This window comes from Rhamphochromis longiceps, linkage group LG4, assembly GCF_057381845.1.
Source record: "Rhamphochromis longiceps isolate RC_006_pf linkage group LG4, R_longiceps_female_GT1.1, whole genome shotgun sequence".
Classification (NCBI taxonomy): Eukaryota; Metazoa; Chordata; class Actinopteri; order Cichliformes; family Cichlidae; genus Rhamphochromis; species Rhamphochromis longiceps.
The window spans coordinates 5,337,603-5,353,521 of NC_140560.1; the positions used below are offsets into that span (position 1 = coordinate 5,337,603).

A 15,919-nucleotide genomic window follows, 5' to 3' on the forward strand; every position below is an offset into this window, starting at 1 on the left:
AGGCACCATCTCCATTTTTCAGCTTGTTGCCTTTTATCAGCAGTTTATAAACTACCAATGACGAGCTTGTTAACACACCTGCCTGTGTACACATGAAATAAACCAGAAACTTGAAAGAAACCAGACAGTCTTAATAGGTGCTCTTTTTAAGGTGTTAAGGATTCTGTATTAACATCTGCCCGTGCCTCAGTTATGTCTCTGGTGAAGTATGGCCTGGATCCAGGACTGTGATTTTCTATGTGTGCTTCTGAAACACTGTCTTTAACTCTCTGTGTCTAACTGTAGCCCTAACCTGTATGATTATTATATATTTATATATATATATTTATTATTATATTTATGTTTTTACATAAAGGTGAGGTTTTTTTTTAAAGACAGATTATAAACTAGAGAACAAGCTGTGTTTTAATTCCTCACTACTGCGTGCATGTGATCCAATCACACTGCAAAGTGTCCTGGCAGGTTTTTACAATAACAGCAACATTAAAAAACAAATTTCATGTTTTATTCAGTTTGATGCAAAATGAATGAACGTGCCCATAAAGTCCTCCGTGTCACTTATTAATAATATAGGAATCTTTTTCTAACTGTCGCCCCCACAATTCACTGCAATTGTTTGTATATTTGTATACAAATTTGAATACAAGTGCGTTGCGTATGCACTGGGACACACTCTGAATTCACTTTTGCAGAGCAGAGGGATGCACTATGAAGCCAGATTATGGGCTTAGTGAGCTGTGCTGAGTTTAAACTGAGTTCCCTGTCCTGCCGCTGGCTCTCTTTTTACCAGGTTTTCTTTTACGATTTGGTCTAAAATGAAATTATCTGTAAGCAATCTGCAAAATTATAGATTCTTTTATATGTGGAGCTTGTTAAGCTGGACTTTTATGGTTGGTTGGTGTCAGCCAGTTAGTTGTGACTTTTCTAGACCACACTGACTATAAATATCTGGTAAAATGCAACAGAACCTCACACTGTGCTGAAAGGCAAAAAAGGCCACATCGCATTCATCTGCCATCTTACCAGCAACCGAATTAGGGCGAGGCATGAAGTAGAGGGGGATGGAATAGGTGGAACCTGATGACTGGGTGAGGCCAGTGCCTCGATCTGGATGGAGTTTGTTTAGGCTGTAAGTGGAGGCAGCCATGCTGTCGTCCACCCTATACAGAAAACCCTCATTTCTGCTTCCTGACGCTACCACACTGGTAGACGAAGTGGACGCCACCACTGGTCGACCCCCCTGCTGCCACAGGTTGAGACTGCTGCCATGGTAACATTCTCCTGCATACTTAGCGCCGTCATCCCTCTCTGCAGCTGAGTCAGCAGAATAGCTAGTCAGCGTGGCTGAAAATTAGAGAGAAGGGGAAACAGGGGGCATTAGCAACAAGAGCTGGTTGTTTAATGGCCCATTTGAAGACAACTGCCCCTTACCTATGATCCCACTGTCTCTGCTCTCCAGTGTTGAGGTGGGGGAGGTGACGGAGGCGTGGTTCGGGGAAGCGTGCTTGTTGTTACTACTGCCTTCAGCACCAGTGGGAGGGTGCAGTGTGGAACTGGGCGAGGTGTTGCTACTAGCCAGACTGGAAGAAGGAGACATCCTCTGTGGGAAAGGCAAAAGAAAAATAGAAATATTCTTCTATTATTGTGCATTATAGGTATTAATGTTATATCGTACAGTTCTCATTCTTATAGTTATCATGTGTCTGTATAAGTTAGCATTTTTTGGCAAAACATCTTTAAATATTCAAATAGAAACACAGTGGATGGATGAAATAGATTTGTCAGTGGAACGAGACTTTCCACGACCTCGATAAAACATCGTATGGCAGATTCACAGTTAAATCTCTGAACCTAAGAGCATTCGATGATTTAGGTGGAACAAAAGCGTGTGTGTTACTTACCTGCCCATCCTGAGCATGGTAAGGGGAGCCTGGCTCTCCACTGATGACCTTTTCTCCAAGTAGAAAACCAAGCCTCGTCATCAGGGCATCAGCTGCCTCATCTACTGAGGGGGGTGGTCCTAACTCCTCATCTTCACCTAACGAGTGAAGAAAAGGGAATTAAAAAAAAATACTATGCTGATGATGTCATCTGACTGTTGACTGTGACATGTTAAGCAATGGAGACCGTATACCTTCATGTATTATAATCACATTACATTTTTTCAGTAATGCAGTAACATAAACCATTAGTGAAAAATGTAATTCCAGTTGCAATTATGCCAGTACTTGTGTTACAAAGATTTCAGCTTGTGTGCAGCAGAAGGAGAACGATGAAGTCTACAGCTTGTCAGGAATGAGATATGGACATTCATTTTATTTTTATGGCACAAAGGGACGAGAGCGTGATGATAACGTTGAATCTGCATGCAGGACAGAAACAACTGGATTATACTGGTGGCAAGATTTGAGCTTTTTGCAAGCACGGACAACATGCTAACGCAGGGCTAGCGAAAAACCTAGCATGATGAGCAGGGAGAGGATGAGCTTCAACACAAGACAAAGCAGTGATGAGCAGTCAGCCTCTGTTTCTACCTGTTCATAGTAGAATCACTGTGATGATTGTTTTCAGGTCTCTCATACGCTCATACATATTCCATGTGTGTCCACCGTCCGTATTTGTGTCCATATGGGGATTTGTGTTGGTGTGTGGGACTGTAGTGATTCCACTTCCATCACTTATCGAGTCCATTCCTTATTGATTCTCAATGGCGTCACTTTGAGAGTCACCGCCATTGCCAAGCAGCTTATCAAACACATTACATTTGTGCAAATGAATTGCATGCTGGGTGATTACATTTTTTTGCATGTTGGAGGTATGTCCCCTCTTTCTTGCCATCTGGGTTGGAGTCATTACTCAAAAAAAAGTGTTCTGTATTACACAGAACACTTTTCTAATCCAGCACACGTTACATTAATTTCATGTTTCTCCATAAAATGACCTGAAACACACTGTCTCATGATTACCATTTAACAATATAAACCCACAGGCTACAGCCCCACACACCAACACAAATCTTTCTCTAAGTACGTAGGTAAGAACACAAAGCAAAGATGAAAACCAGCACAAAGAGACTTTAAAACATGAACAGATAGAAATGCAGGCTGTAGCCTGACTGCTCATCAGATTGTTATCTGTTGAAGTTCAGTGTCTGGCTGCTGGGCTGGGGTCAGCATATGCTCAGCATAAAGCTGCCTCAATCACAGTTTTCTACAGACATCCACTGGCAACCTGCTAAAAAGTCCCAATTTGATGTGCTGGCTTCAAGAGCAGACACTGTTATAAGTCCATCCAATCAGAAGAAATTATGAAAATAGAACAATTCAGAGAATCTCACACACGCTGCAACTCACTCAAAGCACATGCAAAACAGTGATTGATGTTGCTATTAATGTATTCACTATCATGACCTAAATATGCCAAGAGCACTGCACACGTACACACACACACACACACACACACACACACACACACACACACACACACACACACACACACACACCAAGACAAGAATGTAAGCCGCAGCACGAAAGCTCCGACTCTGTTTCTCTCTCTCTGTAATTACAGCTTTAAACTGCTGACTGCTGGTGAAGAATCAGACACACACACACACACACACACCAAAAAAAAAGCCATCCAACACAAAGCACGTGTGTGTGTGTACGTGTGCACATACATGCGTGTGTGTGGTCAGTCAATGACAGGGTTGTGAGTCGTTTTTAGCAGAAGAAAAATAAAATGGAAAGATCAGATACAGAGCGCGCAGACATTTCCATTTCTGCTTTCTTAACTAGTTCAGCTTCTGATTGCTTCTCCTGTCTTTCCTCCCTTCCTTAGGAGCCTTCCTCTCCCTTTGCCGTCCCTTCTTCTCTTCTTTCTTTGTGTATTTCTTCTTTTTTCTTTCCTCCTTTCCATTCTTACGTTCAGCTTTTCTTTCTGTCATAGTTTCTCTCTTCTTCTAACCATTTGTTTTTCATCTCTCCTCCAGTTTCTTTCCTTACTTTCCCTCATTAGTCTTCCTTCTTTTGTTCCTTTATCTCTTCCGACTTTCTTTGCACCCTTTGTGTTTTCTCTGGTCCCATCTTTCTTTTGTTTTTCCTTCCTCCGTTTTTTCTTTTCTTTCTTATTTCTTTTATCTCTTCCCTCCCAGATTTCTTTCTTTTGCCCTCATGTACTCTCTTTACTTCCTTTCTTCCTGAACCAGAAGGACTTTCTGCTATAACAGAATCCTGATATAGAAACTCTAACATGTTTCTGTCAGTAAAATGATGCAATCATTTCTGAAGTTCTGGAGCAGTCTGAAAGTGTCACTATGATTCTGCTTGTTAACTGCACCTCTGACTTCCTGTAACATTCAGTGAATAAAATGATGAACAGCATCAAGAGCATAATCCTGGGGCAAGGACGTTTAGATAAATTAGAAACTCAGAGCTTTGTAAACTGGGATTAGCGTGCATTTTAGCTGATCTAAGCACAAGTGACTGGATACAGGTAAAGGTGCAAATGCAGTCCACATACTTGAGATCTGATTGGTCAGATCATTTTGGTCACATAATGCATTTTTAAATGAAGAAAGACGTCCTTTCTTTGATGTTATTTTCTGTTTTCAGTTATGGTTTAGATACAGTGGGGCAAAAAAGTATTTAGTCAGCCACCGATTGTGCAAGTTCCCCCACCTAAAATGATGACAGAGGTCAGTAATTTGCACCAGAGGTACACTTCAACTGTGAGAGACAGAATGTGAAAAAAAAATCCATGAATCCACATGGTAGGATTTGTAAAGAATTTATTCGTAAATCAGGGTGGAAAATAAGTATTTGGTCAATAACAAAAATACAACTCAATACTTTGTAACATAACCTTTGTTGGCAATAACAGAGGTCAAACGTTTACTATAGGTCTTTACCAGGTTTGCACACACAGTAGCTGGTATTTTGGCCCATTCCTCCATGCAGATCTTCTCGAGAGCAGTGATGTTTTGGGGCTGTCGCCGAGCAACATGGACTTTCAACTCCCGCCACAGATTTTCTATGGGGTTGAGGTCTGGAGACTGGCTAGGCCACTCCAGGACTTTCAAATGCTTCTTACGGAGCCACTCCTTTGTTGCCCGGGCGGTGTGTTTTGGATCATTGTCATGTTGGAAGACCCAGCCTCGTTTCATCTTCAAAGTTCTCACTGATGGAAGGAGGTTTTGGCTCAAAATCTCACGATACATGGCCCCATTCATTCTGTCCTTAACACGGATCAGTCGTCCTGTCCCCTTGGCAGAAAAACAGCCCCATAGCATGATGTTTCCACCCCCATGCTTCACAGTAGGTATGGTGTTCTTGGGATGCAACTCAGTATTCTTCGTCCTCCAAACACGACGAGTTGAGTTTATACCAAAAAGGTCTACTTTGGTTTCATCTGACCACATGACATTCTCCCAATCCTCTGCTGTATCATCCATGTGCTCTCTGGCAAACTTCAGACAGGCCTGGACATGCACTGGCTTCAGCAGCGGAACACGTCTGGCACTGCGGGATTTGATTCCCTGCCGTTGTAGTGTGTTACTGATGGTGACCTTTGTTACTTTGGTCCCAGCTCTCTGCAGGTCATTCACCAGGTCCCCCCGTGTGGTTCTGGGATCTTTGCTCACCGTTCTCATGATCATTTTGACCCCACGGGATGAGATCTTGCGTGGAGCCCCAGATCGAGGGAGATTATCAGTGGTCTTGTATGTCTTCCATTTTCTGATGATTGCTCCCACAGTTGATTTTTTCACACCAAGCTGCTTGCCTATTGTAGATTCACTCTTCCCAGTCTGGTGCAGGTCTACAATACTTTTCCTGGTGTCCTTCGAAAGCTCTTTGGTCTTGGCCATGGCGGAGTTTGGAGTCTGACTGTTTGAGGCTGTGGACAGGTGTCTTTTATACAGATGATGAGTTCAAACAGGTGCCATTCATACAGGTAACGAGTGGGGGACAGAAAAGCTTCTTACAGAAGACGTTACAGATCTGTGAGAGCCAGAGATTTTCCTTGTTTGAGGTGACCAAATACTTATTTTCCACCCTGATTTACGAATAAATTCTTTACAAATCCTACCATGTGGATTCATGGATTTTTTTTTCACATTCTGTCTCTCACAGTTGAAGTGTACCTCTGGTGCAAATTACTGACCTCTGTCATCATTTTAAGTGGGGGAACTTGCACAATCGGTGGCTGACTAAATACTTTTTTGCCCCACTGTAAGTGAAAGCAACAGAACAAGCTGGTTATATTTTTGGGAAAGTATGGTGGCTAAAATAGACCCTGTGAACTCTCTGAAGAATAATAATAATAATGATAAGAAATTTTATTTAAAAGGGCCTTTGAAGACACCTAAGGACACTTACCAATAGAATAAAACACACAATAGAACAATGACAACAAAGAACAATAAAAAAGGCACAAGATAAACAAAAAATTAGTTCACAGTGAATATGCAGATTTGAACAGATGGGTTTTGAGTTGGGATTTAAACTGGGGGAGAGAACCAGTGTTTCCTATATTTGGGGGTAGAAAGTTCCACAGCCTGAGAGCAGAGCAGCTGAAAGCTCTGCTTCCCATGGTGGTGAGGCGGACAGAAGCCACAGCGAGCTGGATAGAAGAAGATTGAAGTGAGCGAGCAGAAGAAGTAGTGCTTAACAGGTCAGAAAGGTAAGGAAGAGCAAGGTTATGAAGGGCCTTGAAGGTGAGCAGAAGAACTTTGCACACTCTCTTGAATTTCACAAGGAGCCAGTGAAGCTCCTGAAGATCGGGGGTGATGTGCTGGTAGGAGGGGGTTCTGGTAATAATGCATGAGTTTTGAACCAGTTGAAGCTTATGGAGGGATTTTTAGGGGAGACGATGTAAGAGAGAATTACAATAGTCAATGTGGGAGGTAACGAGGCTGTGAACAAGACTATTAACCACCTCACAGAGAGCCTGACACAAAGTCCTGAGGGCAAACTCAGTCTAAGGAGTTAGCTGTGACTACATCAGCTAACATTACTTAACCAAACAGCCTTGTGAGAGGTCCTGACTTCATTGTAACAACATCATTCAGTGTCACAGTAAGTACCTTGGGTTTTCTAAAGGCCATTAGTATATAACTTAACTCATTTCTACATTGTAACATCTGTTTGGAAACCAATATGATCTTGCTTTAGTTCTTTGCGAAGACATAAGACACAAGTTTCTCTCCCTTATTTCAGAAAAAAAACCTCTTACAAAGTGAAAATACAAAAGAGAAATGAAAGCAGCAGCTGAGTGTATACGCTGGAGTACACAAAACCAACAGTGAACAACCTGAGGCTAGGACACAAGCTGCTGAAGAGGAGGAGTCACCACATATCGATATATAGCGATGTAATACTTTGTCAAAAATGCAGATAATCACGTTCCTTAACTAAAAGGACAAACTTTCCTGCTCTGGCAAGAAAGACATGTGAGCCTTGTGGACACCTGCATAGCTGAAAAAATAACAAAACTGCAGTTCTTCAAACAGCCACTTGGGGCTGACTGTAAAATCATAGCACAGGTAAACATGTTTACAGGCGAGTTTTTTTCTAACCTTTCTGTTCATAAAAAACAAACTTTTTTAGATTCATTTGCTTACACGCTTGGAACAACATACTAATCAGACATTAAATGGCATCACCAGGTTTTTGCCAGCTTGAGCAGCTCGACTCATTTTTGGGGGGAAATGTAGAATCCACTTTTTTTTAGCTAAATTTAAAGGGAAAAAAGATATTTTCGCATACTATTTGTACAAAATCTGAAAAAAAATCAAACACAATTAGAGATAACAGATTAGAGTAAATTAAAAAAATATGGTATTTGACTGATAAAACAAGAATTTCTGGCCATAGAGAGATCCATCACTCTCACCTTCCTCCTGTCTCCTTCCTCTTCGATCTCTCTCCACTCCTTGGATCGGACAATCCCCCCAATCGCGACACAACTGCGAACTCTCCTCGTGAGAGTGACAACAGCAAACGTGCAACAGCAAGCGCCGCAGGAGGGACGAGGTGTGGTTGACGAAGCCCCCCGCAAACACACCTCGACCACAACCGCAGCCATTCGCCGGCCCCCACGGGTGACGGACACTGGAGCGCCCGTGGCAACACCACTTGGCTCTGGAGCGGGCGCATGCTTTCAAAATAGCCGCCGTGCAGTCCATGGCTAGCTGTCAGCAGGACTCTGATTGGTTCACAGTACTTCCATGTAGGGGGCAGAGTAAACTAAGTCAGCTGAAGTTGTGCTCTTCTCCCTCTCCATTAAGTTTTGTTGGTGAAAATGTGATGACATCATGATCCCGTCTTCTTCACTTTGGTATCGAGCTCCTCCTTCTCCAGAGTACACAAAGGAGAGGGGGAGAAAAAGATGAAGGAGGTAGAAGTGAAGTGATAAGAAGAGGAAGAGACTCTCCGGAAAAAGAAAAAAAAACACACCAGAGGTGCTCCGACTTTTCAGGCTGAGTGACTGCGGGACAATAAAACATGCAAATCCAGTGGTAACAGATGAACTTCTTTGTTACTCTTCAGAGGTGAAACAGCAATCTGCATACATGAGAAGTGCTCTAAAGTTGACTGCAACTCACACAAACCTGGGAAATGCATTTCCACTGGTTATTGTCCTTTGTAGCCAGAAAAATGAAAGCCTTTCTCATTCACAGGTAGAGTCCCAGAAAACAGAGTAACAACTAAAGCATCCAGTGCAAAAACAAGCAAAAAAGCCCACAACAATCCTCTCACATACGGTACGCTCTTAGGTCAGAACACACAAAAAAGAACACTTCTAAGTGTGCAAAGCTTCTTTCTCCACCAGCAGAGCCTCCATATCTGTTCTGAAAGACGACCTCCCTCGTCCGACTGCACCGCAAATTAAAACCTCCCCTCCTCCAACCCCCAAAAAGAAAAAAAACCCCACACAGGCGAGAAACAGAAAGCCTGCAGGAGGAGCTGAACCGAGAGCGTAATCTGTTACATGTCGAGAAGCACGAGGAAAGTTTAGAAAAACAGTTCAGCCTTGTCTCTTCTAAAAGAAGAAAAAACGCGCAGAGACAGAACAATTTCTGAAAAGCAGCAGAGCAAAGAAATGCTGCAATTAAAGTGAAACTCTTTCCAAGAACAGAGGAGAGTGCGACCACAAATCACAGTGAACATGGAAGACTGTAATCCACTTTAGACCAAGAAATGTGGAAAATGTATATGAACTAAAAAAAAACTAGTTAAATTGAAACAAATATTATTTAAAATGTGATTTTATGAAAGAGTGCAGAAAAAACGGGTTTAAATTTAAGACTTGAAGGAAAGATTTAGGCTGAAATTTGTGGAAGAACGAAGAAAAAACACAAAAAGCTGGTTTATGATTCTATAATGTCTCCAACTTTTACCTTTGACCTTTTGTTGTTCACCTAAAAATAGTTTTAGTGCAACCTAAAACATTTAACAGGTTACATTAATACCTTATAGGTAACATATAGATGTACAGAAAAATGAAACTACTAGAGATAATGTATCTAAAGCATTATCCACTCATCTTAGAACGTTATTACACTATTTATTTTTTTATTTAGTTTTCTAAAAACATACAGAGTAAGAACCTTTTGTAAAGCCACAGTTTAAAGCCTCTGTGATGTCACCCACTGGACTGTGAGGTCCTGCTATAAAGGCTCGAGTCAAACATTTTTACCATGAGCATCTCTTTGAAAGCCAGATGTGATAATAGAAAAGTGGAGCTGACTGTGAAACAATAACCTCCTCTGATTGAATAGTCATTAGCAAATAAGCTTGGGCGATATGTTGGCAGTCCAACAACCGATGACAGGCGATATATTCGCGCAGGCACAGACATTTTGATGGGCGGAGCCATGTAATCATGCATGGACTGATTTTCGCGTTTAGAATTTATACGTTTTGTTTGTTGAGGGAATATTTTACCTTCTTTTCTTGTTTGTTTCAGTATTAATATAGCTACTTTTTGGATTATTCATTCATTTATTTCTTTGTTTGAGATTCGCCAAATCATACAAAAGACTTAACATTACGTCTGAGATTTTTTTTTGTGCTGGCTGGAGGAGACATTTTGATTTTTTAATTACTTTTTGTTTAATTTGTATTTGTAGTTTGGTCAAGTCTGTAAGACAAACACTGGAACAGCCTGTAAACACGGTTATAGTAGAAAAAAGATGCAGTTTCTCGTTGTTTCCCTCCCCACCATTGTTGTTGTTTTTTTATTCAAATAAAATGTTTTTGTGTTTTTTCTGAACACAGGCCGCTGCCTTTCGTTCTTTTTGAGTTTGAGTAAAGGAGTCGCTGCATTTTGCGCACTCTGAGTTATGTGCATTTGTTCACAGCTGGAAGAGTGTGCCATTAAAACAGCGCTATTATTTTTTTGGTTGGCCGCTTCTCTTAGCTTCAATAAACAATATTAGCAAACTTACTCGTGGGCAAATAAATAAATACACCGCTCTTGTGTAAACGATCGTCAATAGTCGATATATTCATCCAATCGCCCAACCTTATTAGCAAATGACAATATGTTAAACAATCCTCCTTTCTGAGTCTATAAACTCATTAATAAAGAGTCTACCAGACACAGATAGAATTGTATCCAACACAAAGTGTTTTCAGGTTGAAGGATCCCTCCGTGTTCATTAAAAAGAATTCAGATTTAAGCAACTTCAGTTTTCAATGAACTTTTCTGACCCCCGAACTACATCCATCTTTTACACTGTTGGACTTATTAGTAAATTTTTGCTAGTTAGTGTAAAATACCAGCATAAAATCTGATTATATGTTAATAATGTCTTTGCAGCTTATTTACACAGCACGTACATAGTTAATAACGGGAGGTTTAAACATGTTATTCAAAGAAAGTTTATCAAATATTGTAAACTGAAAAAAGGCTAAAAGCTAACCTTGCAGTTAAGCTCAGATATGATAAGCTCTAGTCAATCTTGAGCTAGAGTTAGCTTGTGTTTTTTGTTTTTTAATGACTGAATTTAACTGCAAAGGCTTTAATTATGGTGAATTATTATAGTTTTATAATAATTCATCAGATTATAGTGTTTACTAAGCAAAATACAAGTCCCAAATTGTATTTTAACAAGAGATATCCATTCACTGCTCTTAAAATGAAAGATGCTAAATGTTGGTGGCCAAAAGATTTTACTGTTCACAAAAATCTGCTTAAATCGGCTTAAATCTAGGACTCTCCACCATTTGACCCTAGAAGAAGCTTCTCAGATGAAAGGTGAAACATCTTCAAGCAACTTAAAGGAGTCCAGACGCTTTTCTTTCCAAGCTCCTTAGACTACTGTTGACAAAAAGTTCATCTGTGGCTTAAAAAAAGCATAACTGTGAGTTGAAATGTTAAGCAGGCATTAGCTCCTTTTTCTGGATTGAGGACATATAATTTATTTATTATGAAATTACTAAAAAACTAAATATTTGGCACAATAAAAAATGTTTTTGTACAAAGCAACAACTTAATTTCCAATTAAATTACTATTAGCTATTAAAAAGCTAGCTTACACTTAATTACTGCTATAGCCCAAGCTACATACCACAACATACTTTGCACACTGCCTCTATCTGAGATCAGTACAGGCAACAACTCTCTGTGTTGCTTGTTCCTGACACAACCTCAAAGGTATTTGTGTCTCTTCCCAGGATCAAACTGTGGATCCATGTCAGCAACTAATGATGTGTAGAAGTCACGGAAAGGAGCAGGACAAAACAAAGGACAGGGATATGCCGGGGTGGTGAAAAAGAGTATAAGCACAGGGGGAAAAACACAATGGGAAGAAAAAAAAAGGGTTAAGAGAAATAAGCCAAATCTGAGATTGTCTGTGTTTGTGTGTGTAGACGTTGTGCAATAACTAAAGAAGTCTCCCTTCTTTAGTGCCGTACTTTATAAAGGGCAGAGAGATAAACTCCACATGGTAATGTTTAAGACAAGTGTGTCAAATCAGCCCCGAGGAGGAGGAAGAGGAGCAGCGGGAGAAGAGTTTAGGTGAGGAGAGGATTGGAGAGCTTGGCAGGGGGCTGGGTGTAATATTTCAGTGTTTTCTCTCTCACTCAGGCACAGTGGGACGATCAAATACAGGGTCAAAGGCCAACCCACCCCCATCTGCTACCATACGCTGTGTAACAGGTCACAGCTCTGTGTGTGTGTGTGTGTGTTTGTGTGTCTGAGGGAGGAAGAAAACACATAGTGCGCAGATGACACAAACAGTCTGCAGTTTTAACTGCCTTCGAGTGCCTTAATGAGGAACAGGCTTGTGTTACCATGGTTACAAGAAGATTTGCATAAATTGCGCGTATAGATTTCTTATGATATAGATTCATTATGCACACAGAAGAGGACACAGACCCTCCCAGCAGCTTGAATCCTGTTGTTTCAGCATGTTTCACACCAAACATGACGTTTTAAGCAGCAAAGCATTTGCAAAGATCAACTGATGAAACGACACAGACAGATATGAATATGTTGTCAGTTGACAATGTTTCATCTTCATTGAAACGTTCGCTTAATGACAGAGCTTATCAGCTCAGACTGTTCCAGAAGGATTCCCCAGCTTACTGCCATTGTCTGTGTGCAGCTGGAGGGTTATGATTTAACTTTGCATTAACAGCCATACGGACTTTCCTGAAATCCTGACAATATGTTACACTAACTGGTTGTCCTCCTTCTCCTCCTTTGGCAAACATTTGTGGGTTTCCACTGTATAAGTGTACTCACATGATAAACGTGAGTCGACGCTTCACAACAACGGGCAGGTTTCTTGAATTTGCAAGGATGCATTTCATATGTATACATGTATATCCAACATGTTTATTACATCTCTCACACAAATGTATTTTAGTCTTGTACCTTTCATTTATTCTTGAAGGACTTTTTCTTCGAAGGAGTTGAGCTTCACCCTCTAGAAACTATTTTAGTTTTGCCTTATAAACATTACTCCAGGTATGGATTTCTAGAAGTTGATGGTAAGTAAAAATGAACTACTAAAATACTAGTGAGAAAGAGCTGACATAGTGTTTTGGTTGGTTATTTTTTATATAGGCTCACTTTACAGCAACGGGAAAAGCAAAGGGTAAGCTAACTGAAGTTAGCAAACATTAACTACTAGCTACGAAACGATGAAGTAATCTAGTATAATGTGAGTTAAGATTTTTTGAAGTATTTTCCCTGTGTGTGGTTCACAAATACAACAACCCCCCAAGACTTACAGCTTCGTCCTGTACTAAGTGGTGGCACCAGCAGCACTGTAGCAGTTAAACAAGCTAACACAAGCTGGGGGATAAGATGGCATTTAGCGTGGTGAGTTAGTATCTAAAATCCACAATATCATGTAGTGAGCGGCATTATGAGGTATGAATTGAGACTATTTGTTGGCATTTTTGTTATTTTAAACAACTAAAGGCATGCAGAATTGTCTGGTAGTTATTCTTGCTTCTAGTGCACCTGTGAATGTAAACATACCTATCACTCAGTGTGTCTGTGCAGGTTCAGTCATCCAGGTCATGGATGGAACTTGAAAAAAAGAAAAGCGACTAGATCTCAAGCTGGGTCAACACACCTGAATCAAATGATTAGTTCATTACCAGGCCTCTGGAGAACTTCAAGACATGTTTAGCCATTTAAATCAGCTGTGTTGGATCAAGGGCACATCTAAGACCTGCAGGACACCGGCCCTCGAGGCCTGGAGTTTGACGCCTATGATGTAAGCCAAGGTGTGAAAAAGGGTATGGGTCATTATCAGCAGAGGTTTCGAGTGAAACCGTTGTGAGACCTTCCCTCACCAATCATGTGACCCATTGAGATCAATTGGCACAACTTTTTAAAGAAGTCCAGCTGCTTTTCTTTCCAAGTCCTTCGACTATCACTCAGTGACGCTGATACTGATAACATCATAAACATGTTCAGGAAGTACAGCTCTGATGTAAGATTTAAGGGCAGATTTATAAATATTTGTATATCCTACCAGTGTGTTCATATTTTCATTGGGTTACAACATAAAAAAGTAGGTCTTGTCCATTAAAAAGAACCAGGGCTGTGGCTCTGACAGTGGACACTTGGTTACTAATGAATGAAACACTGCAGGTATTAACCCTTTTTGGTCTAAGTCGTTATCATTGATGAGTTTGCCCTAATCCTGTGCTTTCAGAACATGATGTTTCTGTTCTTTTCAAAAACTGTGCTCCCAGGTCAAAATGTACAGGTTAGGGTTAACTCCCAGCATTATTTAGACCTCAGATGGTTAACATGAGTATCACATTAGTAAGGTAAAATAAAATCAAGGTATGTACATTGGATCAGAACAGGAAAGGAATTGGATCAGTGCATTTACGGGGAGAAGAAGCCACAGGAACAAAGAAAATCAAGGAAGGAGTGCAGTACAGTTTATATATTATATTTAAAGACAATTTAAAGTTTTGGTTTTAAAATATCACAGTAGCCATCACTACTGGTAGTTATTTCTGAGTCCTATGCCATATCAACAAAAATATTTTTTATCAACCGTTTTAAATGCAAATAAAAATGTCAACAAATAATTACAATCACGTTCTATTTATAAGATGCAGAAATATATACACAGATACTGTGACTAATATTTGCACACATATTTCCAGCACTACTTGTTGTTTTTATAAGACCACATAAACGTCACACTAGAGCAGGGCGATATGGCCAAAAATATTTATCACGATATATATTTGAAAATTTGCGATAACGATATAACAGACGATATAATTGATGCGAGACAAAATACAACTCCACAACATTACTAGCGCAAAAAGACAACCTTCCATTTATTTTCACTTAAACAAGAAGCTGGTTTTTATGTACATTAAAGCTTTATAAAAATGTAACAGTGCAAATGCAAATTCCTTGCTGAAAGTTTAACCAAAAGGCATTTCCAGTAGAAATGGGCTGACATATCCTGAGCATAACCATGTATAATATCCACTGAAGTTAAAAAGAGGTGCTTTGCAACATTAAACTGCAGTGTGCAGTACGCATTTTTCGGACCATAAGGTGCATGGGATTATAAGGCACATTAAGCGAAACAAAGCAGTCAGATAAATCAAACTTTATTAAACTCATTCTTCTTGCTTCCTCCACTTCTGTACCATTGATTCATTAATGTTGAATTCTCTGGCAGCTGCTCTATTCCCATGTTGTTGCAGTATATTAATGACTAACCTCGTATTGTGGATGGATTATCTCAGTTGTTCTCCTGACTGAAGTTTGGTCCGTTTACAGCATCCTGCCATGCGATTGCATTTGTCTCTAACCATGAAGAACCTTCACGTTAACTTTTATAAGTGGAAAAGTGTTAGTGTTCGTCCTCCAGCTTCACTGTTTATGTTATGCTAACATAGCTGTGTCGCTAGCGATCACGTAGCACATCATTATATAGCAGCTAGCCCAACTTCAGTAACCCTACAAACGTCACTGCTGTTTAGTTTCCTGTCTTCATTTATGTTGGAAGTGATAGCAGAGCTGTACGTTTGATTTTTTTCAGAAATCTCTCAGTCAGAACATGCTATATCATGCTTAGGTAACTAGCGAAACTAGCGAGCTAACTTCCGCTAGCTTCCTGCTAACTTCTAACTCCGTTAAATGTAATAACTTTTGTTTTCATGGATGCCTGGAAGTTAAACTTTATAGTTACACCTGGTAAAGCAGCAATGCTGATCGTTTTATTAAAGATGAAAGAATTTAGACAGTTTTTAACTCTAAGTGATGCTGCAGTGTTGTTTGACCTGAAACATACGGAGTTTAGGACCCAGATTACTCCCAGATTTAAGAGCATCTTAGTCCGACAAATACGACAATAACAACGGCCGCTTGCATGTTCTGCAAAAAAATGTGCTTTGTTGTGTATCTGACGGACAAACAC

The 15,919-nt window shown here is 40.2% G+C and overlaps 1 protein-coding gene across 3 annotated transcripts in view; it reads right to left on the minus strand.

The window, feature by feature from the left end:
- Positions 1 to 15,919, minus strand: part of tanc2a (tetratricopeptide repeat, ankyrin repeat and coiled-coil containing 2a) — a 57,058-nt gene that overhangs the window by 19,636 nt on the left and 21,503 nt on the right. For 2 of the 3 annotated variants that reach the window (XM_085402994.1, XM_085402993.1), the window contains exons 1-4: positions 7,891 to 8,865; positions 1,902 to 2,038; positions 1,432 to 1,600; positions 1,024 to 1,344 (exon numbers count right to left, since the gene is read on the minus strand). In XM_085402994.1, coding sequence (XP_085259120.1) covers positions 1,024 to 1,344; positions 1,432 to 1,600; positions 1,902 to 2,038; positions 7,891 to 8,182 — 919 coding nt within the window. In that variant the 5' untranslated portion in view covers positions 8,183 to 8,865. Of the gene's footprint in view, positions 1 to 1,023; positions 1,345 to 1,431; positions 1,601 to 1,901; positions 2,039 to 7,890; positions 8,866 to 15,919 lie in introns of those variants that run through there. The other variant, XM_085402996.1, reaches the window with a different exon arrangement.